Below are 24,714 nucleotides of genomic sequence, written 5' to 3'. Positions count from 1 at the left end.
TATGGAAACTGTGATGCTTTCTCAGCTGAGAGGACTTGAAAAGGCTTGAAGAAAGAATTGCTTTCCTCCAGCAGAAACATCCTCTCTGACATGAAGCGGGACAGCATTGTGGTTACACAACCTGTTCTAGTTGAAGCTGAGCCTTGCATCTTGGATCTGGTTATCCCCAGGACCCCCTTCCACTCCCTCCACTGCTCAGTTTAGCTGCTTTTAAGGTCTCTTCCTAGCTTCGTTCAGTCAAAGTGATCCAGATGAACTCCAGCACTTCTCATAGTGGGATTCTGTATTTTTCTAACTGTCCTGACCTAGGAAGCAGCTACACCAGCAGTTGTGTCAGCAGTTGGTGTGATGATCAGTCACATCTTACAGGAAGGCAGTGGTGAGCAGTCTGTGGTGAACTGCACAGGGTAACCACTCAACTTGGCCCAGTTGTGTTCAGAACATGCAAAGCCCTATCTTCCTAGAGCAACACAGGGAAAACATGAAGTTCCAGTGCCCCTTTTGTGCTAGTGTTTGGGATGAGCTATGGGGCTATCCAGCCTTTCCCTTCCACAGATATGAATAAAATAAGTTTCTGTCAACATATGTGGATGTTGTGCTACTTGAGCACAATAGTCTAGTAGCCCCAATCTAATAGTTTATGTTAGTGTATTTGCTGTTCAGATGTAAAACACCCGATGGATTTTCATTCTTTCGCTCTGTATGTGCCCTTTTGTACCACACTTAATATGCTTTCCCTCTTTCACAGAATAGCTCCCAGTATTTGTAAGGTTATCACGCCTCTGCAGATTATTTGAATGTGCTGTGCAACATACTTAGTTATTTTTATATTTCCTCATAAAGATGTTTGCATGTTTGTGTTCTTTGAACTCTGCCCAGATTCTCATCCCTTTCATTCCAGGGACTGCTGAGGTCCCTGCGGAGCAGTCAGAGGAGTAGAAATCCCTGCTAAATGATGGAATAATCTCTGTGTTTAGCTACAAATTGTGCCGACCTTCAACTGTTTTGTTTCAAGATAGCATTGCCATCCACACCCTCATCTAGTGTGAGTGGGACTCATGTTCTTCGGTGTGTTCTCACGTCCTAATCTCTCTATCATCTTGACCTGTGACATGATGGGCAGATACCACAGCCCTCTTCCATCCACGGACTACAAACCCAGGCTTATGTGTTGTATTTAGTAGCTCACTTCATTTCTTCTTCATACACATAATTTTCAGAGAGTTTTCAGGAGAGGGGTTCTTCAGAGCTGATTACAGTGGTAAGAAATCTTATACTTAACCTGAGTATCCTGCGTCTTTCTGCAAGCACTGAATTAAGACTCTGAAATGAGGAGCTGTCTTAAAACCTGACTGAATACAGCCTCATGCTAATAAACCCATCAGTTGAATTTAACATGGCTGTGTAATAAAGCAGAAAGACGATAACTTAGCTCACTAGGTCCTGTACTCTGTGTATTTGATGGGTCTAGTTTACTGTAATGCACAGCGCTGCCTACAGCTTTGACGGTGACTAAAACTGGAGTAATCAAGCACTCTTCTGTGACTCTATTGCATATGCTGTCGTTTATTATTAACCTGTGTCAACAACCCTTCTAGTAATTTATAAGCCATGTTACACCGCTCTTTACACTTGATGCTATTAAAAGTAACATTTCCGAAAACCTTTTGTGAAATACTATATTGATGACAGCACTTACAGTCAGATTTCTGTGTGCTCTCTTTTCTTCTTTTACTTTTAAGCTTTTGGAAATGCAATCACATTTAGAATTACATCCTCATAGGTGTTTTTCTGCAGCTATTTATTGCCAGAGAAGCCAGCCAAAAATCTGCAATTGTCATAAGTGAGAATTTTGACATGTAACTCTTTGAGAGGTCTGCGATTCTTTTGACATTGTTATTCATTCTGGCACTTAATGATTTCTTCACGTGTTATATCATCACCCTAAAAATATGATTGTAAGTTTTGAAACTCATAGTACCTAAATCTCTTTTAAAGTTAAAAAAACCCCACCCAAACCCAAAATCAAAAAAGTGGGAATTTAGAGTGGATCTGTATACCCTGTTACAACTGGTGACAAAATCCAGACTCACGTGGCTCATATTGTCACTTCAATTAATACACAGCACTTCAACCACCATAATAGTCCACACTTTTACATAAACTCCAGAATTTCTCAGAGACTGCAACAGAATATTTTTTTTAGGTAAAAATTGGCTAAATACCATCAAATCATGATCAGTACAATGCAACCAGTAGTTTTATTTGCGGGGAGTTATTCACCCATAAAAAGACATAAATGGTTACCTTGCTAAGTCATCTACTTTAGGCATAGAGTTGAATAAGGTACATTAATAGTTAAAGTAGTCACAGTCTGCAGACAATTATATCTTTTCTCATTTTTCCACTACGCTATTTTAGGGAAAAAAATCAAAAAAAATACCAAAACATACGATTCTTCTTGAAGGAAGAATTGCTTGTCTTTGTATAAAAAAAGAGCCATAGGTTTTTAGTGTAAAGGAATTAGAGAATTTACCTCCATAGATTGTAGACATTATTATTGAACTTAGGTTAATTTCTTAGATTTGCTCAAATTGATTTACCTCAGAGGAACACCTTTTTGTATTTCTGATCTATGGACAATAGGTTTTGTTAGACCAGGAATAATAGATTTAGTGACACTTAGAGATGGTATTCCATCTTCTGTTGGAGTACAGACATTGTGTCTATCCTGAGACCTCAAGAAAAACTTCCATTGAAAGCAAAATGATAGCAATGCCATTAAAATGTCCCAGTTTTTTTAGGACAGGGAGATCTGCCACTTGAGAACAATATGCAAACCAAAAACCTACTTCTGCAGATTTGTTTAAAGTGAGATTACATGATTTTAAAATACTTTGTTCCAGTGTTTTATGATCTGGCAACTTTGATTGCATTCTACTGTTTCATACTTGTCTTGTTTTTAGGAAACAAAGTGTCATCTTTTTTCATTTACTCTGGATTTCATATGATGATGGTCTTAGGCTTGTGCCAAACACAGCCTGGTTTGGTTTAAGCTGACCAGTCAGTTCTAACCACAGTCTGTCACTAGTGTGACACTTTTGTAGCTAGTAGATGCTGGAATTTGGCTAAAATTCTCTCAGTTTTAGTGCTTTGCTGGACAGATTCGCAATCTGTAATAAACATAGGATTGCCAGAGTCCTACACCCATATTTAAAACCTTCCATTTTGAAGCTGTTACTGTGCATGCTAGCTCAAATAAATAATCACTTGTTACAACAAACAGGACTTCAGACAGGTTTTGAAGTCCAGTCTGGACTTGTGAGGCTTGAAATGTCTTGTAATGTTTCGCTGGGGAAATACTGAGTCCAGCCTGAGTTCCAAACACCTGAGTCCAGCTAAATACTGGGTAACTTTAGGGATAACTGTCAGCAGATAGAGCTCTGCTGAGCTGAGCATTGAACTTTAAGGTGGTTAAACTGAGTACAGAATATTAATTCCACTGCAAGGCTAAATCATTTGAGGCTTTTTGACTCAAAGATAGCTATCAGTATGTGCATATGAAAAGATAAAGTATTTTCATTTACTCTGTTAAGGGTTTAAGGGGCACAGAGCTACTGTATCAAGGTAGACCAGCTAGAATGATACATTCTATTATCGGTTTTGATTGTAGTATTTCTTTGCATAAAATTCACTCTAATAAGAAATAGAGTCTGTTGATAAACTGTATTAATCATAAAATCCCAATCTATGGATTATATCATTATACCTCTGTCCTTTGGGAAGACTTTTCAGTGTCACTATCCTCAGTTTCCAGATTTATTAAAAAAATAAACTCAAAATAATTCTAAATCAAAGCATGAAAACTGGACCTATGCTGTTTCTGTAATGTTTCACAAATGAACTCATGGAAGTAAAGTATGATTGATAACAAAGTGTAGTAGTGTGTATTGTACATACTGCACATACACAAATATTCCTGTTTCCTTTAGTTTTATATGTCATTAAATGTACAGAACTCAACATGCTTTACCAAATGAACTAAAGCTGGCTGTGAAAGACAAATAAAGAAATTTGTTTTCCCTCACTACATTTCTTGGGAGTAACTGAGCAAGTCTTGCTGCTCAGAGGTGGATCTTTGCAACACTGACAATTTTTCTGTAGCCTCTCTCTAAAATCTAGTATGCCCTGTGTATGAAAATGAATGTATATAGTCCACTGAGATTATTTTTAATGTCTTCTGTCTACTTTCCTGGAATTCACTTCAGGAGTGCAGCCCTCAATATATATTCAGCATGTGAATTTGACAGATTCATTTGACAGTCTCCAGAGACTAAATATGCCTGTGTATATGTATGTGACAAATACTTTAACCTTTGCAGAACTCAGTGGTTTCCTTTTACTTTTAGAATTTATCGGGTTGGATTTTTTGAAGGCATGCTCTGTAGGACAGGAAGATTTTGGAGCTCCCTACAGGTTAAGATGATATCACTGTTTTTGCTGTGTCTTGTTTGAAAAGATGAAGGAAAATGATACTCTCTATGCAGAGTTCTCAAACAAGGTTTTGGGCCAATAGCAATTTATTTTCTCATCTTAAACAAAAAATGACAAGAGATGCTTTCCAGTGCTCCATAAAACATTTTGCTTATTTTTATGCAGAATAAATGAATATAAGTCTAAAAATGTCAAGGAAAGATATTTATTTGGATTAAGCAAAAAAAAAAAAATTACAATAGCTTAACTCTGAAGAATTTATACAACTTTCTCACACCACACTCTTGCTCTAATATCACAGCTTATATGTAAGTCAGGGAGTTCTGAAAGTGCAGTGGTGTATGTCTGTTGTCTCTATAGACAAACAGAGCTTTAGGCAGCACACACGCCAGTAGCACACTGGTGCAGGGACAAGTGTGTGTTGGAAGGTGTCTAAAATGAATTTCTGTCCTGATGACATGAGTAATTCTTGATGTATGTTCACACAAGAAATGGATTGTGTTGAGGATAGTTGGGAAAGCATTTTCAGAATTTGTACTGTGCATTTACAAAGCGGCTTGGTCTAAATTCATGCCTGCAGATAAGAGATTATTTTCCTTTGATGAGTAAGCCCCATATCAGAGAGAGATTGCAACCATGACTTTCAGTTTTAGGAGTTTTATGAACTGGGGTGTCTTCCTTACAAAGACTTCTCCTTACTTAACCTCACAGATCTAGAACTAAATGCAATCCACTTAATGTCTGGAAAAGTGTTTCATCCATTAGAGGAATCCTAAAAAAAAGATACATGATCAAGCATGAGGTGCTAACAGGAAAGATCAATGCCTACAGAGGTATAGCAAAGACTAGGTAAGGAGGTGGAAGGTGTTTTGTAGAGGATTTAGCTTTCAACTGGATGCAGCAAAGAGCCATTGTGTCCAAAGCCACTAATTGCTGAGGATAAAGAAGAAATGTGATTGTAGCAAAACAACTGGGGAAAAAGGATGGAGGCAAGACTGGAAATGAGTGTCTTGATAAGAGTTTGCATTAGGGAAGGAACGAAACGCACGCATTTAAGATATGTTTTTTATGATGGGGAGAGGAGTGAAAAATAACCCTTGGTTACTGCTTTGAGTAATAGAGATGAAAATGGTGATGTACGAGCTCTAAAAAGCTGGGATTCAAATATTTTAATTTCTTTTTAATTTCTTACAGACTTGTGAGGAAGGGCTATGGAGGAAAATTTCTTTCATTAGGTCCACAACTTTTGTCTGCAGGACTAGATTGGTTTCATTTGGAATAGCATATTGTGAGATCAGACTGAAGTTCAGTTTCAAAGCTAATATTCTTGCCTTTCTAAATTAGCTTCCGCCTAGAGGTTGTGGCACAAACATTTTGGTCTGTGTATGCCAGGCTGCTGAGTACTGTTTTTCTCTTCCCATGACCAGGGTAGCTGCCACCTGCTGAGGTGTTTCAGATCTCAGAAGCTCTTTTAGGCTTTTTGTTTCCCCTCTGTGTTTCAAACCCTTTCAGTAAGTAGTCTCTTTGAAATGGCTTGCTCTGCACTCAGTTTCTGGGCATTTCAAAAGCCAGTCACTTTCTTCTTTTGGCTGCAATAAAGACCTTGCAATTTATTTTTTCTAGGGTATTGAATTTCGATGTTTTATCATTTTTCCCCCAAGGAAGGTATGAATGTGAACTACAGAGAATTTGTCTTTCTGGAGTTTGGCCAGAAAGAGTGCTTTGCTGCCTGAGTTTAGACCTCTGTTTAGATACATTGCTGAATTTGGGCCAAGATTTGTAGCTTGGTTTTGTAGTTTAGTGAACAATAAGTGAAAATCATGCATGAACTTTTTTTTCTAATTGTGGGAACAATATTTGCAAATCATTTATTTAGTAATTTCCAAGGAAGATTGAACTTGATGAGGTAACCCTTTTATGAAAAAAGAATCAAAGCACAATATAGATTCCTGTTAGTTGGCCTGCTTAGATTTTAAAATCTTCAAAATAAATTAAAAAAGAGGTTCCGTGAAACAGCGTTAACAAATAATGCTATTTCTTTATAATAGGGCAATAGTTAAGAATAGTTTATATTTGTAAGTTTTTTGTTTAAATATGTAGAAATATGTACACATCTGATAACTAAAAAGCTCTTGAAAATAATCATGTTATAATCTCAATTTTTTTTAGAAGTGTGGATAATTATTATGGGAATTATTATGGAAATATATACTTCATTGTGAAAATGTATTGTCTGGTAAACTGATGGAAACAGGCTATCAAAATCTGTACTGATGGTGTTATAAATTAACCTTTTTATTGATGATAGTTCAGTAGCTGTGGTCAAGTGGCAAAGGTGCTTCCCTGCAGAGCTCTGTAATTACAAGGTCATTAACAGGATGAGATGTACTGTCTGCATTAGGTGACTGTAACTCATAATTCCATTGGGCTCACTATAATTCATAGTCATTTTGATTGTAAATCAGTGGGACAGGAAAGGACTATATTTCTCTCTGTGAAAACGTTACTGTGAAAAGTATTATTCTAGCTTAGTATTTCATATTCAACTACACTCATTGACTGGCTTCAGTAAGTTTGGAATATTAATGAGGTGAAGACCAACATCTTTAATTCAAGGGAAGCAACAGATAGTATGAAAACATAGTCAAGTTGACACTGAAAGCATTAAATGAATACTTATCCTGAGTTTTTTATATGTAGGTACCTACAGTAGTCAAATTGTTGAATCTGAACTACCCAAATGTTACTAAAGGCATCCTACGTTTCCTTTAAATAGTAGAATCTTGCATTTTCTGTTTCTCACTTCTTCAATATGGATCTCTATTGTTTACTTTCACCAAGAATTTTGAATATAAAATTTGCATCTCTAAGCATAATTGTTTTGACTCAAACCTTCAAAGATTCATATCACTGCATATAATTTGCATGGAGCTCGGTCTTCTGATTCTTCTCTGATGGAAGACAGGAACATTTTTATATTCTGTGAATTTCTGTGAAACAGAAATTCAGCCTTATATAAGGCTGAATTCAAACTGTTTTAGGACCTAGACCGTAGCAAATTGAGGCTTACACACACCCTGGTTTCAATCTAATGCAGGATCCAACCCAGTCTGTGTACTTGGGCATGAATACTGGGAAGTGCTCCCCCATCCCAGTTTAGATGGGGCTTTAATGATTTTCATTAAGAAAGCATTCTTGGGAAACACCTTGTTATTATTTTATAGCAAAATTTTAGAGATTTTCAGATTTTTCAATTTTGTTTTGAGAACAATATGGTAATTTAAACGTCTGTTATTACTAAGATACAGCCTGAGGCTGTTTGCTTTTCCTGGCATTTGTATTCTTGTCTTGCTGGGGCAAGCAGTGATCCAGAAAGACAGGCTCTATAACCTATGAGAGCAGCTAAATATAGAAGAGTTGGCTAGATATAGCCTAAGAGAAGTCACTATGTGTCAAACTTCAGCTGTGCATTTCAGATCAGCCCAAAGAACAAGTTAAGGCCTATTCTTTGCCAGCTACATGGAAATATTAGGATTCTTCTGAGTTGTAGTCCCTTTTACTGCTCCTTCCCTCTTGAGAGTGTACTGGTGCTGGGGGTGGATGTTTATGCTTGAATTCAGGGAGTCACTCAGGGATTTATCATAGAATTACCATGTCATTTAGGTTGGAAAAAAATGCTAAGATCATCGAGTCCAACTGTTAATCCAGCACTGCCAAGTCCACCACTAAACCACTTCCTAACATCTACACATCCTAAATACCTCCAGGGATGGTGTCTCAGCCCCTTCCCTGGGCATCCTGTTTCAATGCCTAACTACCCTTTTGGGGAAGAAATTTTTCCTGATATCTAATCTAAACCTCCTGTGGCACAGCTTGGGGCCATTTCCTCTTGTGCTGTCGCTTATTAGGTGGAAGAAGAGACCAGCCCCACCTTACTACAACCTCCTTTCAGGTAGTTGTAGAGAGTGATAAGGTCACCCCTGAGACTCCTTTTCTCCAGTCTAAACAACTCCAGCTCCCTCAGCTGCTCCTCATAAGACTTGTGCCCTAGACCCTTCACCAGCTCCATTGCCCTCTGGACATGCTCCAGCACCCCATTGTCTTTCTTCTCACTGAATAGTTGTGGAGATAGACCACAATTTTATTTAGGATAGCACCATAAATCTCCCTTTGTACCTTTTGCTGTCAACAGAGGTGTGCCTGAGTGTGCCTGAGTTTGAGGTTTTCCTGTTTATCTCCATTGAATGCATGTCCTCATACAATGAGAAAGGAATTTCTTAGAAACTCTACAGTTAAATATAATTCATAAGATTACAAACAGGTGCACCAGTGCATCCTTCCAATATCCTTGTAAGTCAGTAACCCACATATTATACAGTCTCACACCTTAGTTTAGGGTAGAAAAAACTTTTCTGCAAATATACAGTAGCATCCAAATTTGTTTTCCTCTGCAAGATTGTTCCAATAATATTACAGCTAAGAGGTTTTTTCTAATTCTTTTTTTCTTTTAATGATCACCAGTTCTGTAAGCAGTTTAGTTTTGTGTGGCACTGGAGTAACAAAGTCCGGTGTATGGGCTAAAGCTAATTTCTGGAATTGCAGCCAGAAGAAATTTAGAGGCAACAACGTGAAAAACGTAACCTCAGTTGTTCTGAATGTGACCACCTCACCCTGGGACCCACTGAGATCTCAGCTGGTATTCAGTATTTTTCCAGTCCTCAACCTGTGCTTTAGATTGTCCAGATGAGAACAGATGAGAACATCCAAATGAGATGGATGTCATGGATGAATGTTACCCAGACAAGAACAGAACTGGAAGGAAAATGTAAAACTTAATGATTTCAGGGGGAACTGGAAAAAGTTGAACACTTATATTCAGTCTGAGACATTGATTTTGCCTGTTAAATGTGAAAATGATGAATTACAAATGTTCTTTTCACTAATTATCTTGTTAACATTAAATAGACAAACTGTGTTAACTTCTAGAGTGCTTTACTGCAGTGGTTAGGTAACGTGCCCTTTAGAATTTTAAAGGATATGTGCAGTTATGTGCAGAAAGGTAGTTTCCCCAACTATCAGTGAACAATTCCATGAGGACCATGTATGTAAGTAAGTACCTTTTCTGATAAAAAAATCTTTCAGCTGTCTCATGTTAACCTGAAAGAATTGGAATGATTTTTTTAAATAAAAACTGTTGCGCTTCTTCAGAAGTACATTTCTTTAGAAATTCTCTACAAATGGCTTTTTGTGTATATGTAGTGAATATACTAATGCATTGTTATGTCTTGGGTCAGGTTGTCCTGAGATCAAATGAGGCAGATGTGTAGAACAACAGGAATGAGAAGGAATAAAATTTCCATTGAAATGTCTGAATCTGTTAAAGAATGGTATTTTCCTCAGTAACTGTGCAGAGCTATGCTAAATTTACCTTTTAGGATGTACCATTAAGATATGAAGAACTCCCTTGGAATGGTCACTGCCTTAAATGCAGTGGGAGAGCACCAAATGGAGGAGTTGGTCCACTGGAGGATTTAGTTCCCTGGATTTGTTCCTCTAGCTAGCACCTGAATGTTAGGCACTTGGATGGTATTCTCAAGTGTCGTCATGCTATTAATTATTGGTTTAGGGGAGAAGGACCCTGGAAGGCTTCTACATAGAGCTCATGTCTTACCAAAATTTGGCAGCTAGAATTGCTGTAGGAAGAGTTCCTGCTTTTCTTTGATGGTTTAGGAAGACACAGGAGATTTGTGTCATTGCATATCTACTATTTGAGTAGTTTCCCTTCCGGCAGGGAATTGTTTCTTCTTCCATGTTTTCAGAGCACCAAGCTCTGCCGAATCTTTTTGCAGTGGCTTGGAGCAGCACTGTAATGTAAACATTCAGTGTTAATATCTGTGATGGCTCTGGTAATCAGGATGATAATCTTACCTGGCTGTGAGCATGATCACATCCAGACCGTTCTTCCACTTCTCCACCTCCTTGTGTGATATCCTTTTAGAAAGCTGCAACACTAAACGTTACCTATCTGTCCTGCTATATATAAAGCAACTGAGAGTCATCTCTCCCAGTATATCTGTTTACTGGAAGAGTGATAGGACTTTATTAACATTTTTGCCAGTAGACATAAGAGTGTTGAGAATCATATCACTTACAGAGATCCTAATACTAGATGTCTCTCTGGAACAGCATTAGTTTTAAAACCAAGTTCTAAAAGGCAGCGTTTTCTTTCTTCAGTTTGTATAAAGTTTCATTACATGTTCTGCTTTTATGTTTTATGTTGTTATTGCTACAACAAGTTTCTTGGCTGAAAAATCATTTATTCCGGGTAGCAAATGTTTCATTATAGTTAACAATAGTGAGGTTTCTTTCAACACGAGGTATAATAATGGAGATAACACTGCCAAGAGAAGTTAAATTATTACTTCCACATTATAAGCCTGAATCATTGCGGTTTCCTGAGTACTTTTTATTTCATAGCAAGTTTGACTAGTAGCAGAAAAATTAACAATTTTCAGAAAGTGTAAATTTAATAAAAAGTACCTTTATGCCTCATCATTGCTATACATGCATATTTGCTTCTTGCAACTGTAAAATACATTAGCACATGCTAATCCTCCAGAAAAAAGGAAAAAAATTATATTTGAAGTATTTGAAGTCAATGAAAATATATTTTAAGTGCCATTAAAATAATGTGAAGATTACGGAGTCTATTTAGAAACTTCAGCCATGGAGAGATTTCATTCTCTTCAATGTTTCTCCAAAACACACACTATTAATCTGTTTTGTCTGATTAATATCAGATTCAGAGTCTCTTCATGATTTATTTTCATAGAAACAGATGTTATCATGTGTGGTGAAATGGAGACATATTCTGGGCACTATGTAACCTCCTTTGGCATTAACTTATGCTACAGGTTTTTCCTTCATTTTGCCACAACATTGTAATTGTACACAAATGGTTCTCAGCATGTTTCCATAGATACTTGACATGTTCAGACTTTGTGCAGTGTATGCCTTGGTCTCACATATAGCTTGTTTTTAAACTCCGATAACTGCTACACCTGTAGTTTTCAAATCATAATTGGTACTGGTTATAAATTACAGCACTTTTGTTCACATATTTTGGTGCTGTCCACCAGCTCTGCTGTTGTAGGCTGTGATGACTTTATGCAAATCTCTGCTTGCCACTGAAGTGTTTATAGAGTGCTATGAACTCAATTAGTGTGAACCCTCTTCACACCTACAGGAGTGTGGGAATTGGAGAGGTGGGGATTGAAGGTGAAGGCTCCAACCCAGGCAAGGGAAAGAAAAGACAATTTGGGAGAACTGTATGAGCATGAAGTACTTGTTGACAAACAGCTGGATGCTGGAGCCTCCCTAAAGATAGTTTGGGCTGATATGACACTTCTGTATTTGTGTTATAGTTTGAGGTTCTCCTTCAGAAGTTGCTGTTCTGCTTGGGTCCTGCTAATTAGCTTCAAGTATTTTTTAATTAGCTTGCTTCTAACCAGAAGACTTGTCACGGCACTTGTAACCAACTGATTTGAACATATTTTAAGTCATTGAGAGCAGAGATGTACCTGAAACATATGTTGTGCTACCCCAGTTTATTTCTACCTCCTGAGATGAAGGACCTGGCTGACATCAAGAATCAATCCAAAGTATGCCTTGTAGATGCCGAACAACTCTTTCACCTGTCTTTTGTGGAGGGCTTTTCCTCTTCCACAGACTTAATTTCTTGCTGTGTTTCTTTAAAATCCTACTGGTTCAATGGCCAGCCTCAGCTGGCAGGAAAGGCAAAGGAGTCAGATTTCTTTTGAAGTGAAGACGATTGTTACTTCAAAAGCAGGTCAGCGGATGGGCTTGGACTGGGAAACAAGATTTCACTTGGATGTTTTGAGAGGCTTGAGAATCTCTGGGTTGCAGCCACAACATAAGTAAGAAGAGTTATGCTGTGTAAGCCAGACAGAACAGGCTGAACACCTCAAAAGGTACAAGAGAACATCTTCTAATCTTCTCGTAAATGTATTCTACAAAACCTGCTAAGATGAATGTAGGAGCTTAGTTGGGACTAAGCTAGGGCAGAGCTACATAGAAGCACAGATGCCCCAGTCACTCACTGGATTTGATGGAGAAAATCTGCATCAACCATCCCACTCATTAACTGTAATTTTTGTCATTGGAAAAGTACAGGAAATGAAGAACAAAAAATGATTACCCAGTAGTCCACATCCTCTCAATTTTTAATGTATAAAACTTCTAGTATGCAGGCCTCACTCAAGTGGGACAGATTACAGCTGCATAGCCTTCATATTTCTTTACCATGCATTACTTATGATAATTTTCCCAAACTTAAAAAAAAAAAAAAAGAGGCAAGATGTTTAGTTTTGTTATCTTAAGTAATTTTTAATAATTCCTTATTGTGCCAAACCAGTAAAAAGACATTCAAAAGAAGTAAACAATTATTTTTGTAATATTTGAATGGAGATGATTTGAAAATCTTCAACCTTGTGTAGATATAAACTGGTATCTGCATGTCCAGAGACCAAAATTATGGGCATGATCTTTATCAGCTCACGTTGCAAAGGAGACCAGAAGAGGGGAAAGCGTAGTTAATAGGAAAAGAAAATGTAATTTATGAGTTTCTGTGTTTCCAAATTATAAACTGACATTCGAAGAAAAAAATCATCAATATTTTTTGATTTGTTCAGTTTTTGCTGAACAAAGTAGCAGTTTTACTGCTAACCAAAGCCAATCTCAAATCTGGCACAAACCTGTAGGCTGTTCTGTTTTAAAACAGAACATAGGTCAAATATGTGCAGTAGGTAGACTAATACAAATTTTTAATAGCAATAACATATTTTTCTCTGTGTTCATACACTTGAAAGGATCTTTCAGAGTTTCCTTTTAATGTTCAAAAGCAGATATGCTTTATCATGGCAAAATAACATTAACCTCTAGAGGAGTTTGACTCCTGCCTGGGTGACATTTGTTGTCGGGTGACATTTGTTGTCGGCTAACAAGTGTTGATGTCAGTGCAGCTGTACCAGCTGACTTTTTAGCTATTTATCTTTACATTTCAGTCAATGTTTACCTGCAACGATATGCTAAGAAAAGTGAAAGCACTGGTAAGTTCTGCTTCCAATTGTGGCAGAGAGAAGCATGAAGATTTACATGACCGTGGTTTTAAACCACAGATGACAGATAAATTCTTTGCATGCAAATGTATTGATAAAAATTAGGTTGTGTGCAGGAGGATGCACATTTTTAATATGTGAGCTCAACACAACACATTATAGTAGCTGGGTATAGCTGGTCTAAAATTAATAGTTCATCATGGTGATTTAACTAGCAAGTAACAAAAATATCTATCCATTCCTTTTTGCAGAATGTCAGTAGTTCATGGCAGCATATTGATTTGCAGGACTTCTATGTAACTCTCCAGGTTTGAAAGATTTAGTATCTCTGACTTCTTCCTGTGGTTCATCACGGTTTGCAGCATTTGTTTCTTGTAGCATCAGCCTATAAGTATATTATAGGTAATAAAATGTATCTTCAGGCTTATGATAAATGAAGGCAGGTAGAACTAGAGTTGTGGGTTGTTAGCTTCTGGGCTAAATATCCGTGTCATGGTTTTATGCAACCACTGAAGGGAACTGGATTCACTTAGATGGTGCCTCCCATTCCTTGTTCCTGTCAGAATTCTTCAAGCCTTTCAGCAAAATATTTCAGGAGGCCTGATGATGTTTACTTAAACTTGCCGAAAGCTTTTGTTAAAAAAGCCCTTGCAAACAGTGCCTGCAGCTGCCACAAATGGGTGGTTTAGTCCACTTTAATAGTCACCATCAAAGGTATTAGCAAAAGCAGGGTTTAATATAAATTTGTGAAAGTGTGACTTAACAGAGTTTGATGGCAAGGTTCATTCTATTACTACGTTGATGACACATACAAGGAAAATAGAATCAATTTTGTGTGATTTACAAAGGGGTCAGGGATGCAAAAGGGTAAGGTCGCAAGGGGTAAGGGAGATTTCTCTGTTGAGTCGTGAGTTTTGGAGTGGACCTTCTTGCTTTCTAAACTTCTCATGGAACCTAGGTGCAGCTCCATCCAAACTTAGTCTCAGACTTGGTCAACAGGATATCTAAGGGATTTAATAGGGAAATCCTGCTGTTGGGTCACAAGATTCAGAATAGATCCCCTTGCTTTCTAAAGTCCTGATGGAGCCTAGGTGTGGCTGAGTCCAGTCTTAGCCTCAGACCTAGGCAAGAGTTTATGTCTGGAGGATTTAGCAGCAGTCAATTATTGACTTAATTTAGTGATTCAGTAAGATTAACTATAATCACAAGAGTAACTCAGTTTATCTGTAGGGTGTTTAAATCAATTCACACATGCACACATGCAGACACAAAGATGTTATGTGTATATATATATATGCACAAAGGTACCTTTTAAAAATTCCACTTGAGTGTCAGTGAAATACTCATTTGGCATTTCTCAGTGGGAGAAGCTTGAACCTCAAGGAGTGGGGGATATCAGCCCAGGACCAGTCATCAGCTTTTGGTGACAGTCCTCGGAGTATTGCAGCTTGAGAGCTTGCAAGCTCTGAGAGGCATCCCACTCTGATGCTGATGCAGCCTGCTGTGGTTCAGGAGAGCTCAAAGGGCCTCACTTAGGACCTTTCTTTATAGGGTCATAAGACGACTGGCTTCAGTCATTAATCAGCTTCCATCCTGACCATAATCCAAGTCGATAATTCCTGAAATTATTCAAAAGTCCAGTAACAATGGGGTATCGTTCCACTGGAGTTATGATACAAGTGAGTAATGGTCTGTTAGGGGATGACTGATTATTTCTCGTTCCTCTCCTTGGTCAGGCAACAGGTGTTCCTGATATAAACAGTGCCACTCTGCCTTAGCTGCATAAGAGTTCCTGGTACGGTCAAGGGACACTTCACCGCCCAAGTCATTACACAAAGGCTAAGGCCTAACAAGAATTACTGAGATTGTAGAACAGACTTGATGAGGTAGAGCAGAGGGATGGGGGATGCACCACCACAGAAGCCCTGTACTGAGACTGCAGAGGACTCTCATCATTTTGGGCTCCTTCGCTATATAAAGTCCATCATTCCTAACTCTCTATATCATAAAACTTTACTGGTGCAGTATAACAGCAAGAATAAACATTTAGTAGGTGATATAAAACTTGGACAACAAAGTCCTGTCTCTGCAGAATCAATGGCAAAAATTTAACTTTATCTCTGGGGTCACTTGTGTTTGCACTTGCTAGAGGTATGATGGTTGTCTCGAGGTGAGCAAACCTGCGTGTCCAGAAGATTAGGCTGATCACGTTAAAGGAATGCTCTTTAAGGACTGATGTATTCGTAGTTCAGCTAGTGTGACCCACCCCATCTGAAAACAGTGTTATGCCATACTCTGCAGAGAACACTTGCTGTGACTATTCATTGGCTGCAATGAGACAAGTTCAAAGCTGTGCTAGAGGACATAGAGCAACCCTGTTTGAAGAGGATTAGGAAGCAATTTTCCATGAAGACAGTAATTTTCCATCCACTACCTGACCCTTGTTAGAGCTGATCGAGTGGAATACTGGGCCAAATTGTTCCTGTGTGTCTGATGAAGGCGGTTGTGCCCTCGGGCCCTGGTGCATGTGCAGGAGGTCTTGCATTCGTGGATTCATTGAATCATAGAATGGTTTGGCTTGGAAGGGGCCTTTAAAGATCACAGTACAATAGCCCTGCCAGAGGCTGGGCCACACTTCATTATTATATCAGGTTGCTCAAAGCCCCATTTTGAACACTTCCAGGGATGGGGCATTGACAGCTACACGGGGCTACGAGTTCTAGGTCCCGCCAGCCTAATCATAAGAAATTTCTCCCTTATGTTTCATCTAAACCTACCCTCTTTCAGGTAATACCGTTACCTCTTGTCCTATGACTACAGACCCTGGTAAAAATTCTCCGTCTTTCTTACAAGCCCCCTTTATATATTGAAAGGCCATGATAACATCTCCCTGCAGCTTTCTCTTCTCCAGGCTGAACAACTTCATTTACTCCAGCAGAGCCATTTGGCCTTGTGTTGCTCGATATCCACCCTTCCTGCCACAGTGCATACAGTTGTGGCAGTCGCTAAGCATGTGAGGGATGAGGAAATGCTAAAATAGAAATGCTTTTCAAACAATAGAAATTAAATAAAAAATAGTAGTGCTTATAGCATAGTATGGGACTACTTGCTGTTTTTAGCCTGATTATGCTTTTGTACTGCTGCTCATTGTACATGCATTTGTATGTCAGCCAGTTGCACAGTAAATTAAAAAGAATGAAAAACAACAGAACATGTAAAGGGATTCAGAGTTACAGATTGCAGAGCTAACAAACCCTTCAGATCTGCAGTGCGGTAATTTGTACTGTTATGGTGCACTGGGTTTCAAAGCAATTCATACTCACTAGCAAGACAAGTTAAATGTTTGTTTCAGCCTGATTGTGAAGAAAATGGGTAATTTCAGCACTTAGTATGTGCATTACCTGCCTTTGTTAGATTATCACGTTTTACACTTGGCTCTTACTAATCCTTTTCAGGCTTTATCAAAATGGCAATCACAGCCATAATTTTCATTCTTCCCCTTATAAACTGGATGTAATGAAAAGACAATGAAAAAATTCTGGGAGGTAAAACCTGATCTGATACATCCTTGTTATGCTACCTGACCCTTTATTCTTCAGGATTTGGGCTAAATATGTGAATAAATGGCAATTAAGTTACTAATTCCTGTAACACCAGTGAAGGCATGACTATCAGTACCTCCAAAGTAACAACATTGTTAGGACTTCGGTATTTCCACTTGGTTACAAATCTATTCATATTACTGCTGAAAGTGATGTATTTTAAAATAGTATACTTTAAAAAACAAAATAGCTGCCACCACTCCTAACCCTCCTTCGGAATCCCATTCTGCCAGTTAAAATCACAGAATCATAGAATCAACTGCGTTGGAAAAGAGCAACCCTTGATCCAACACTGTTGTGGTTACTAGACCATAGCACTACATCCAGTCTCATCTTAAAAACCTCTAGGGACAGTGAATCCACCACCTCCAATGCCTGATTACCCTCTCTGTAAAAAATTCCTTCCTAATATCCAACCTAAACCTCCCCTGGCACAGCTTAAGACCATGCCCTCTTGTCCCTCATGCTGGTTGCCTGGGAGAAGAGACCAACGCCCACCTGGCTACAAGTTCCTTTCAGGTAGTGGTAGGGAGTGATGAGATCTCCCCTGAAAGTGCTGTCCCAGGAGACTGTCTCTGGTGACAGTGGCAGTGACAACCATCTTGGTGCTCGCACGGCAAAAGGCCTTCTGACAGCTTAGAAAAGTGTCAGAATAGCAGCTTCCCATTTTCAGGAGGTATTTTGCCAAGTCAATATTGCAGCTGTTTTGAAATTAATTTCTTTCAAAAGCACAGCAGAATAAAGCAATTTCCACAAATGCCAAGAAAACAGGTGAGTCTGTGCATGCCATAAAACTAAAACCTGAACTTTTAGCTAAAATTAATTAAGCAACCACCTGTTCCTTTTTCCCCTTGCTCTCAAGAAAAAGTTAAAAAATAAAAGAAGTAGCAAACCACCACGACCTTTAAAACTAGAGAGGTTTAGTGGTTGTATTCCAAAACAAAAGGTTCAGGGTAACTAAGCAAAAATTAGCTATGTAACAGACAGCATTAAGGCTAGAATGGAAATACAGCAGAAATACTTTAAAGAAATGACAGTGTCCTTTCTCAGTAGAGCAGCTGGGACTGCATTTTCACACATGACATGTCCTTGTAATTCTACATTTAGTGATGAATAGTGCAAATTCCTCTCAGTTAGGAACTTTGTCCAGGTATCATGTGCAGCACTATACAGAGTTTGTCCCCGTTGGAAAGAGGGAATAAGTGGAAGCTGTCTGAGGGTGCATCAGAGGGTGGCACATGATGGAGGACATTCAGGAGTCAAGCAGGTGTTCTGCACCCAGACCTGTTCTCATATCCCCCCTTGCCTTAAAAGTGACTCCACACATTATGGACAACGGCTCCCTCCCCTTTACGGGATCAGATGGGTGACTCAGAGCATGGAGGGAGGGAAAGGAGAATATGTGAAGCTCCTGTTTATCCTGCTTAGTCAAGTCTAACATCAGCATGTCCTCTGGGTCTTAAAACAGTGTCTTGGTAACTCAGACATGGTTCTGAGTCATTGGGAAGTGGCCTCCTGGCACTCTGCATTGGCTTTTCCCAGAGTGATTGGAGAGTTCCTGAGAATCTTCTAAAGGCATTGTATTCCTGATACAAATCAAACCAGATCTATCAAAAGCATCTCAGTCTGTGCATTTTTTTGATTTATGTGTCCTGTAAATGTCCTCTTTTTTTCAGAAATGAGAAGAAATATATAAGCAGATACTGGAAAGAAGTGAAAGTCGGAGACTTTGTGCAGCTTCGCTGTAATGAAATTATACCTGCTGACATATTGCTGCTCTCCTCGAGTGATCCCGATGGGCTGTGCCATATAGAAACAGCTAACCTGGATGGTGAAACTAACTTAAAACAAAGACAGGTGGTGAGGAGGTTCTTAGAGCTGGTAAGTCATCATTTAAGATAAGAATTGGTAAACAGTAAGTAGCTGTTTACCAATACACTCCACACCAGCTAAATCTAATTGTTCTAGTAGTGCTAATGAATTACTGTTATGGTTGTCATTAAAATGAGAGCACTTGCCAACAACTGACCTCATCATAGTATCAGAAGTTTTACCATAATTTTTCCCTGAATCTGAATAAGAATTATTTGGGGCAATTGTGTGTGGTTGGAAAATGTTGGGGGTTTTTAATGGCTTCTATTGTAGCTTGATTCTTGAAAACACATTTTAACTGCCCAAGGAGAAGATACTTAAATATAAATAAATGCTTTTCCTGCCTGTAAACCAGATCAGTTTCAATTAGGAATTTGCCTGAAACTGTGTTGCAGAATATCCCTCCAGCACTTGGAGCATTAAAGCTTGCAAGATTTAAGGGGACAGCGAGCATGCATTCTGGAGTTGTCTGTGCTCAAAAACTGTTTTACTGCTCTCTCACTGTGCTTATCTCTGCCCAACAGCACTATTTTGAAACAAAACATAATCCAGGTCAGTTACTGTCAGCAGAATTAGAGGAAATTACCTGAAGTTTTACTTGCTTTAATGGTCTTACTGAAATACTATTTATTTGTGTGCCCTCCTCTCCCGTCATTCTTACCAGCTAACTCCAGTTTCCTGTATTTGTCAGAAAAAAAAAAATTTTTAGAATTCCACTACATCTTTTTCCTAGTAGCTCTTCTCATTTGAGAGATTTTGCAATGGGAGCTGCTGTCCTTAATACTGTCATCAAAGGTAACTACGGAAGCCTGGAGTTGTACTGAGGTAGATCAGCATTAATGAAGTTAAAATCCAACCAAGAGAAAAAAAGTCAGTGTACCTTCCAAATAATTCTTTATGGTAGGTAGATCCTTTCTCTGAATAGCTTGTAAAAACATGAGATAAAGACTTGTTTAATCTTCAGTGATTTCCACATAGAATTTAGACATGACATGACAGCTACCAACATGGCAAGAAGCTTAATCAGCTGCAAGCCAAATGTTTCAAAAACTCTGATTGTTTCAAAGAAGTTAATTGAATTGCTTCTCAAACATCCCATCCTGTTCCCGCTGAGAGGAAATTTCTCCCAGTGGATAGAGCTTCAGGGAGGTGCTCAAAGATGTATCACGGTTTTGTGCCAACATAGAGTTCCTTTGTGACTTCAGGTACATTATGTAGGATAAAATCTGTAGATTTTATTTAGGTTACTGAACACAGGCATGTTTTGCATTTGTAGGTACAGTTATAAGGTAAGGACACGTCCCAGCTCTGTCTCACAGAATGACCCAGGAAGGCACCAGGTCCTCCACTCATCCACAGCAGATGGTTGGATTTCTGTAATCCAAGACCACTGGACACATAGCAGTAGGTGTTGGTAAACATGGTGAAAGGAATTAATGTGCCCAAGTATAAATCATCAGAAGATTAGCTTTCAAGACTCTTGCTGCCCAAAGGAGTCCCTTATGCTGTCTTGGGATTCCAGGCCTCCTGGCAGTATGTAGTGACTCAGCTCTATTCCTGGAAGCTGGCAGGCTGAGAGGACACCTGCCAACCCTACAGACTCCCCTGCTCCTGTGAGCTGTGGAGCCTAGATGTGTGCCTGAGCCATCAGTTGTAGAGACACTTCTTTGTCTTCAGCCAGTGATTACATGCATACATTGATACAGTAGGAAAAACCAGGAGGGACTACCCCTGCAATCTCATCTTTGGCATACGTGATGAGGTTTAAATTGTTGATCCAAACCAGGCAGCTAAAGACTTCAGCTCTGGGTTTTGTACAGTTTGACTGGACCTGTAACCATTAGACTGTTGTGTGGAAGTGAGTGGCAGTGCTATTTTCTCCTCAAGCAGGTTAAAGGTTATCAAAGATTGAATTGGGTCCTGTTGGGGAAGAAGGCTGAGGAGACAGTTCTTGCCTAGGGAAGCATAGCTGACTTTATGTGCCAAGCACATCAGGGTATACGTGGCGTGGCTTGCTCAGCATACCCTGCTTTACTGAGGAAATCTGTTATCATAGAGATACTTACAGTCAGCTTTGTAGACACCTGGCACACTTTGGATTTCCGGCTCATCCTCCTTCCATATCTTAGTTCTCTCTATTATAAGATGATTATGGAACTTTTCTATCTCAGAAGCGTGCTCCGAAAAATGGGGATAAATAATTTTTTAAATAAATTTCAGATTACAAGATGCCATGCTACAATAGCAGTGAGGTCCATAGTAAATTATCAGGGGTTAAACTGGGGGCAGTGGCAGAATGCTCATTCATTCCAATGAAAACAGGACTGGTCCTCAAGGAGTCAAGTATTGAAAGAGAGCCTGTAAAAAACCCACATGTGACTACCTCCACTCTCTTAAAATAGCTGAGAAAGCAGGAAATATCCAAGCCTGGGTTCCTGCATCAACTAAGTTGTAGCAAAGTGCACACTTGAAAGTACTAAGTCTTCAGCAGCTGCAGCATCACAGAGCCTCTCTGTAACAGCACCCCATAAGTTATCCAGCAGAATACTTGCCATCCTCATTAAAGTCCTGGCCAAAACCTGTCTATGTACACTGTTAATTCATGCAGCAGCATTAGCTTTCACACTCCATACTAGTAGGGATAGGCTCATACTCGTTCTTGAAGATACTGCCCTGCTGAGAGACCAGTGAGATTGAGGGAGCTGCTTGGGAAATGTTGGATGAATAGTAGGACCATGGCCAAGTAGTATGGAATAACAAGGTGATGCCTATCTGTTGGGTTGAAGTGTAGTTCCTGTTTGGATACGTCTTAAGTTGTGACAACTGGAAAGAACTTATTGTTAGATCTCATAAAATTTTCTTGCACCTAGTGCTAACCATCCTTTTGCCAAACCTCAGAGAAGCTCATTCCCAAATCTCTTACAGGACCTGCATCCCAACCTGTTCATGTATTGTCCAAGAATGCTTTTACATTTTTTATTAATACTGTGCTCAGCAGAACAACTCTCCGTCATGTTCGTAGCTGTTTTGTTCTGTGTCATTCTGCAGCCCTGTTGTTCAAGCAGGAAAACAAACAAATAGATTATGTAGTCCTGACCCTCTCTTTCCCACACTGCTAAACACTTTCCCTACCTCCCTTACAGAATGACGTGCCTTGTCATGTGGCTTATCACAGGACAAGAAATAGATTTTTTTGGAAGCTTCTTCTTAAAACATCAACTGTCAATAGCTGTCTTTGAATAATGTCTCTGTAGCAGTATCTTAAGTATTTAAAAGAAACTTTAACAAAGCTTGGCCTGTCTGTGCTTTGTATATGAGCTAACTGATAACTTCTGAACACATGCCAGTGAAGTAGGTCAACAAAGGATAGCTATTTCTATACCAGTAACTCTGCTGGGCATGGGAATGGAGTGGGGGTGGGAGTAGGAACCGTTGTTTTAAGCTACTTGTATGCTTTTCTGATTCTGTTCCTGCCCTGTGTGCACTCATGCAATTTACAGTCCCACAGGTCTACACCGAGCTCTCATACAGAGCCTGGTAGCCAATTTGGGGTCACTGAAATGGGGTGTGCTCTACACGGTTTTCTTGCAACCACAGCATTTTCTCTAAATGCCCTCTCCAAAGGCCAGCAAGCCCAGTATTGTTATGTTGGGTACTGCTGCCCTCTGGAAGGGCAACTGTTCTGCCAGCATCCTCTGAAGAATCTCTGTGTGTCTCTTTTCAGAAATAACAGCATATAAGGTCCATAGTCTCAGAGAGTAAAAGGTTTTACGGCTTCTCCCTTCCAAATCTTTGTTCACAAAAGTACAATTCTGCTATCTTTTTAGCCTGACTTTTGAAGAAGCAATAAGCAATTATAGAAGCTTTTCTGTATCCTCGTCTCCAATGCTTTGGAGGCATTATTTTATTTTAAACATATGCTCAGAAAATCCAAGATCAGCATTTGGGGGCTTGTGAATTCCAAGAAACTGTTTTCCTTTATAGTACAAGTGACCAGAAATATTGTTTATTTTAGTACTGCTTTGAATTGTCTGAGTAATTTATAGTAGACTGGGAACACACTGCTTGTTAGCTTTGCATGTTTGTTAACGAATGGGATATGTCTGACATAAATCTGCATTTTCTGTACATGATTCTATACTGTATCAGTACACAAGCAGTGAGAAGACTCACTGATATATTCGTCTGTGGCTTCCATGCCTGAAGACACCAGTTTGAATCTATACCTTGTTGTTGTACACTCAAAATAGTCAGTCAAGAAAAAAGAAAATCACTCAGTGAGTAGGTTAAAAAAGAAAAAAGTAAACAGGAGAGTTTTCAAAGGCCTTGACATTTTTTCCTCCAAGGCTTTAAATACTGTGTTCTTGTTATTCTGCTACTACAGCAACAGGATGTGTTAGAAATGTTTAAAATAGTCAGAAACATACTTCTGAATGCTATGTCTGTAAAACCAAAAGGATAGTGCACCGTCTTCACCCTGAAGTACAAATCAGGTCCATGTGTGCAGCATTGGCAAGTGCAGCTAAGGAAAAGCACTGTGCTAAATCTCACCATGAGTGATCTAACAGTGCTAGCAGTGACCAGTAAACATCTCTTGGAAAAAGAAAAACAAAACAACTGTTTCTTGGTATTTTACCAGTTTCCTTCTAATTTCAAACCCACTCTCGCTGCTGCCGAGTCACAGCAGCCATTTCTGGTGTCTAATAGGAGACACAGTAGGCAGGAGGAATCAATGTGTTTTCTGTGCTACTCGGCAAGCTGCTGTGCCACCACACCCTCCACATTGCTTATGGAATGTTTTCAGCCATCTGAGACGTCATGTCAGCTGCTCTACAGAGAGTGGATAAGCAGATACTTTGGGCTGTGAGAGCTCAAAACTCCCTTTCAGATTTCATAAACTTGATTTAGGATATTTTGATAGTATGAATCTAGACTCATGAAAAACATTTACATTTCCTTGGTCCACTGTTTTTACTCACTATGCCTTTAAACAAAATCCACAAAAACTCACTGTGGATTCTGGAGCAGCTTATGGTTTATTAACCAGTGCCTGTGTCCTGGATGTTTATGTGGAAAGCTTCAGTTCAGCTGAAAGCTAAGCTAAATGTAGCAGCTGCCATCCCCTGTGAGGAGGTGCATGTATCTCTCTCAGAACTGGTGGAGATAAGGGATGCATTTTTTTTTTCCTCTCATTTTTTCCTAAGAGTAGAACTTAGTTTAAAACAAGTTCATAGTAGCATGATTAAACAGGTTTCGATAAGCCTTGCAAATGACTTCGTGAGTGCTTATTCACTTTGTCTAAAAAGCACATCTGAATTTGTTGTCTGCCTGTTTGGGAGGTTCATTTGCATGCAGACTAGCACCAGAATAACTCATGAGTCTCATTTCCTCTCAAGTCAGTTTGTGAACCCTTCTGGAATATGTATAAACACAGAGCCTATGCTTACTGCAGGCACATTTGCTCATCCGTCCCAGCCTGGAAGTTGGGCTAAATTGACAGATCGAGCTTTTATTCCAGCCCTGCATGTTCCTGCGCTGTGCTGGAAATACACTGGGTACAGCTGAACTTAGAGAAAACAGTCCCACAGCTCCCTGTTCTAAGCATTAGG

General features: G+C 39.2%; 1 protein-coding gene across 2 annotated transcripts in view; it reads left to right on the top strand.

Annotated features, from left to right (window-relative positions):
• ATP10A (ATPase phospholipid transporting 10A (putative)) overlaps positions 1-24,714 on the top strand; it is a 112,128-nt gene that overhangs the window by 25,570 nt on the left and 61,844 nt on the right. For both annotated transcript variants that reach the window (XM_027645781.1, XM_027645790.1), the window contains exon 2: positions 18,910-19,114. In XM_027645781.1, the coding sequence (XP_027501582.1) occupies positions 18,910-19,114 (205 nt within the window). The remainder of the gene's footprint in view (positions 1-18,909; positions 19,115-24,714) is intronic.

This window comes from Corapipo altera, unplaced genomic scaffold (assembly GCF_003945725.1).
Source record: "Corapipo altera isolate COAL_440 unplaced genomic scaffold, ASM394572v1 0, whole genome shotgun sequence".
Classification (NCBI taxonomy): Eukaryota; Metazoa; Chordata; class Aves; order Passeriformes; family Pipridae; genus Corapipo; species Corapipo altera.
This window is presented reverse-complemented; position numbering and strand designations above follow the sequence as displayed.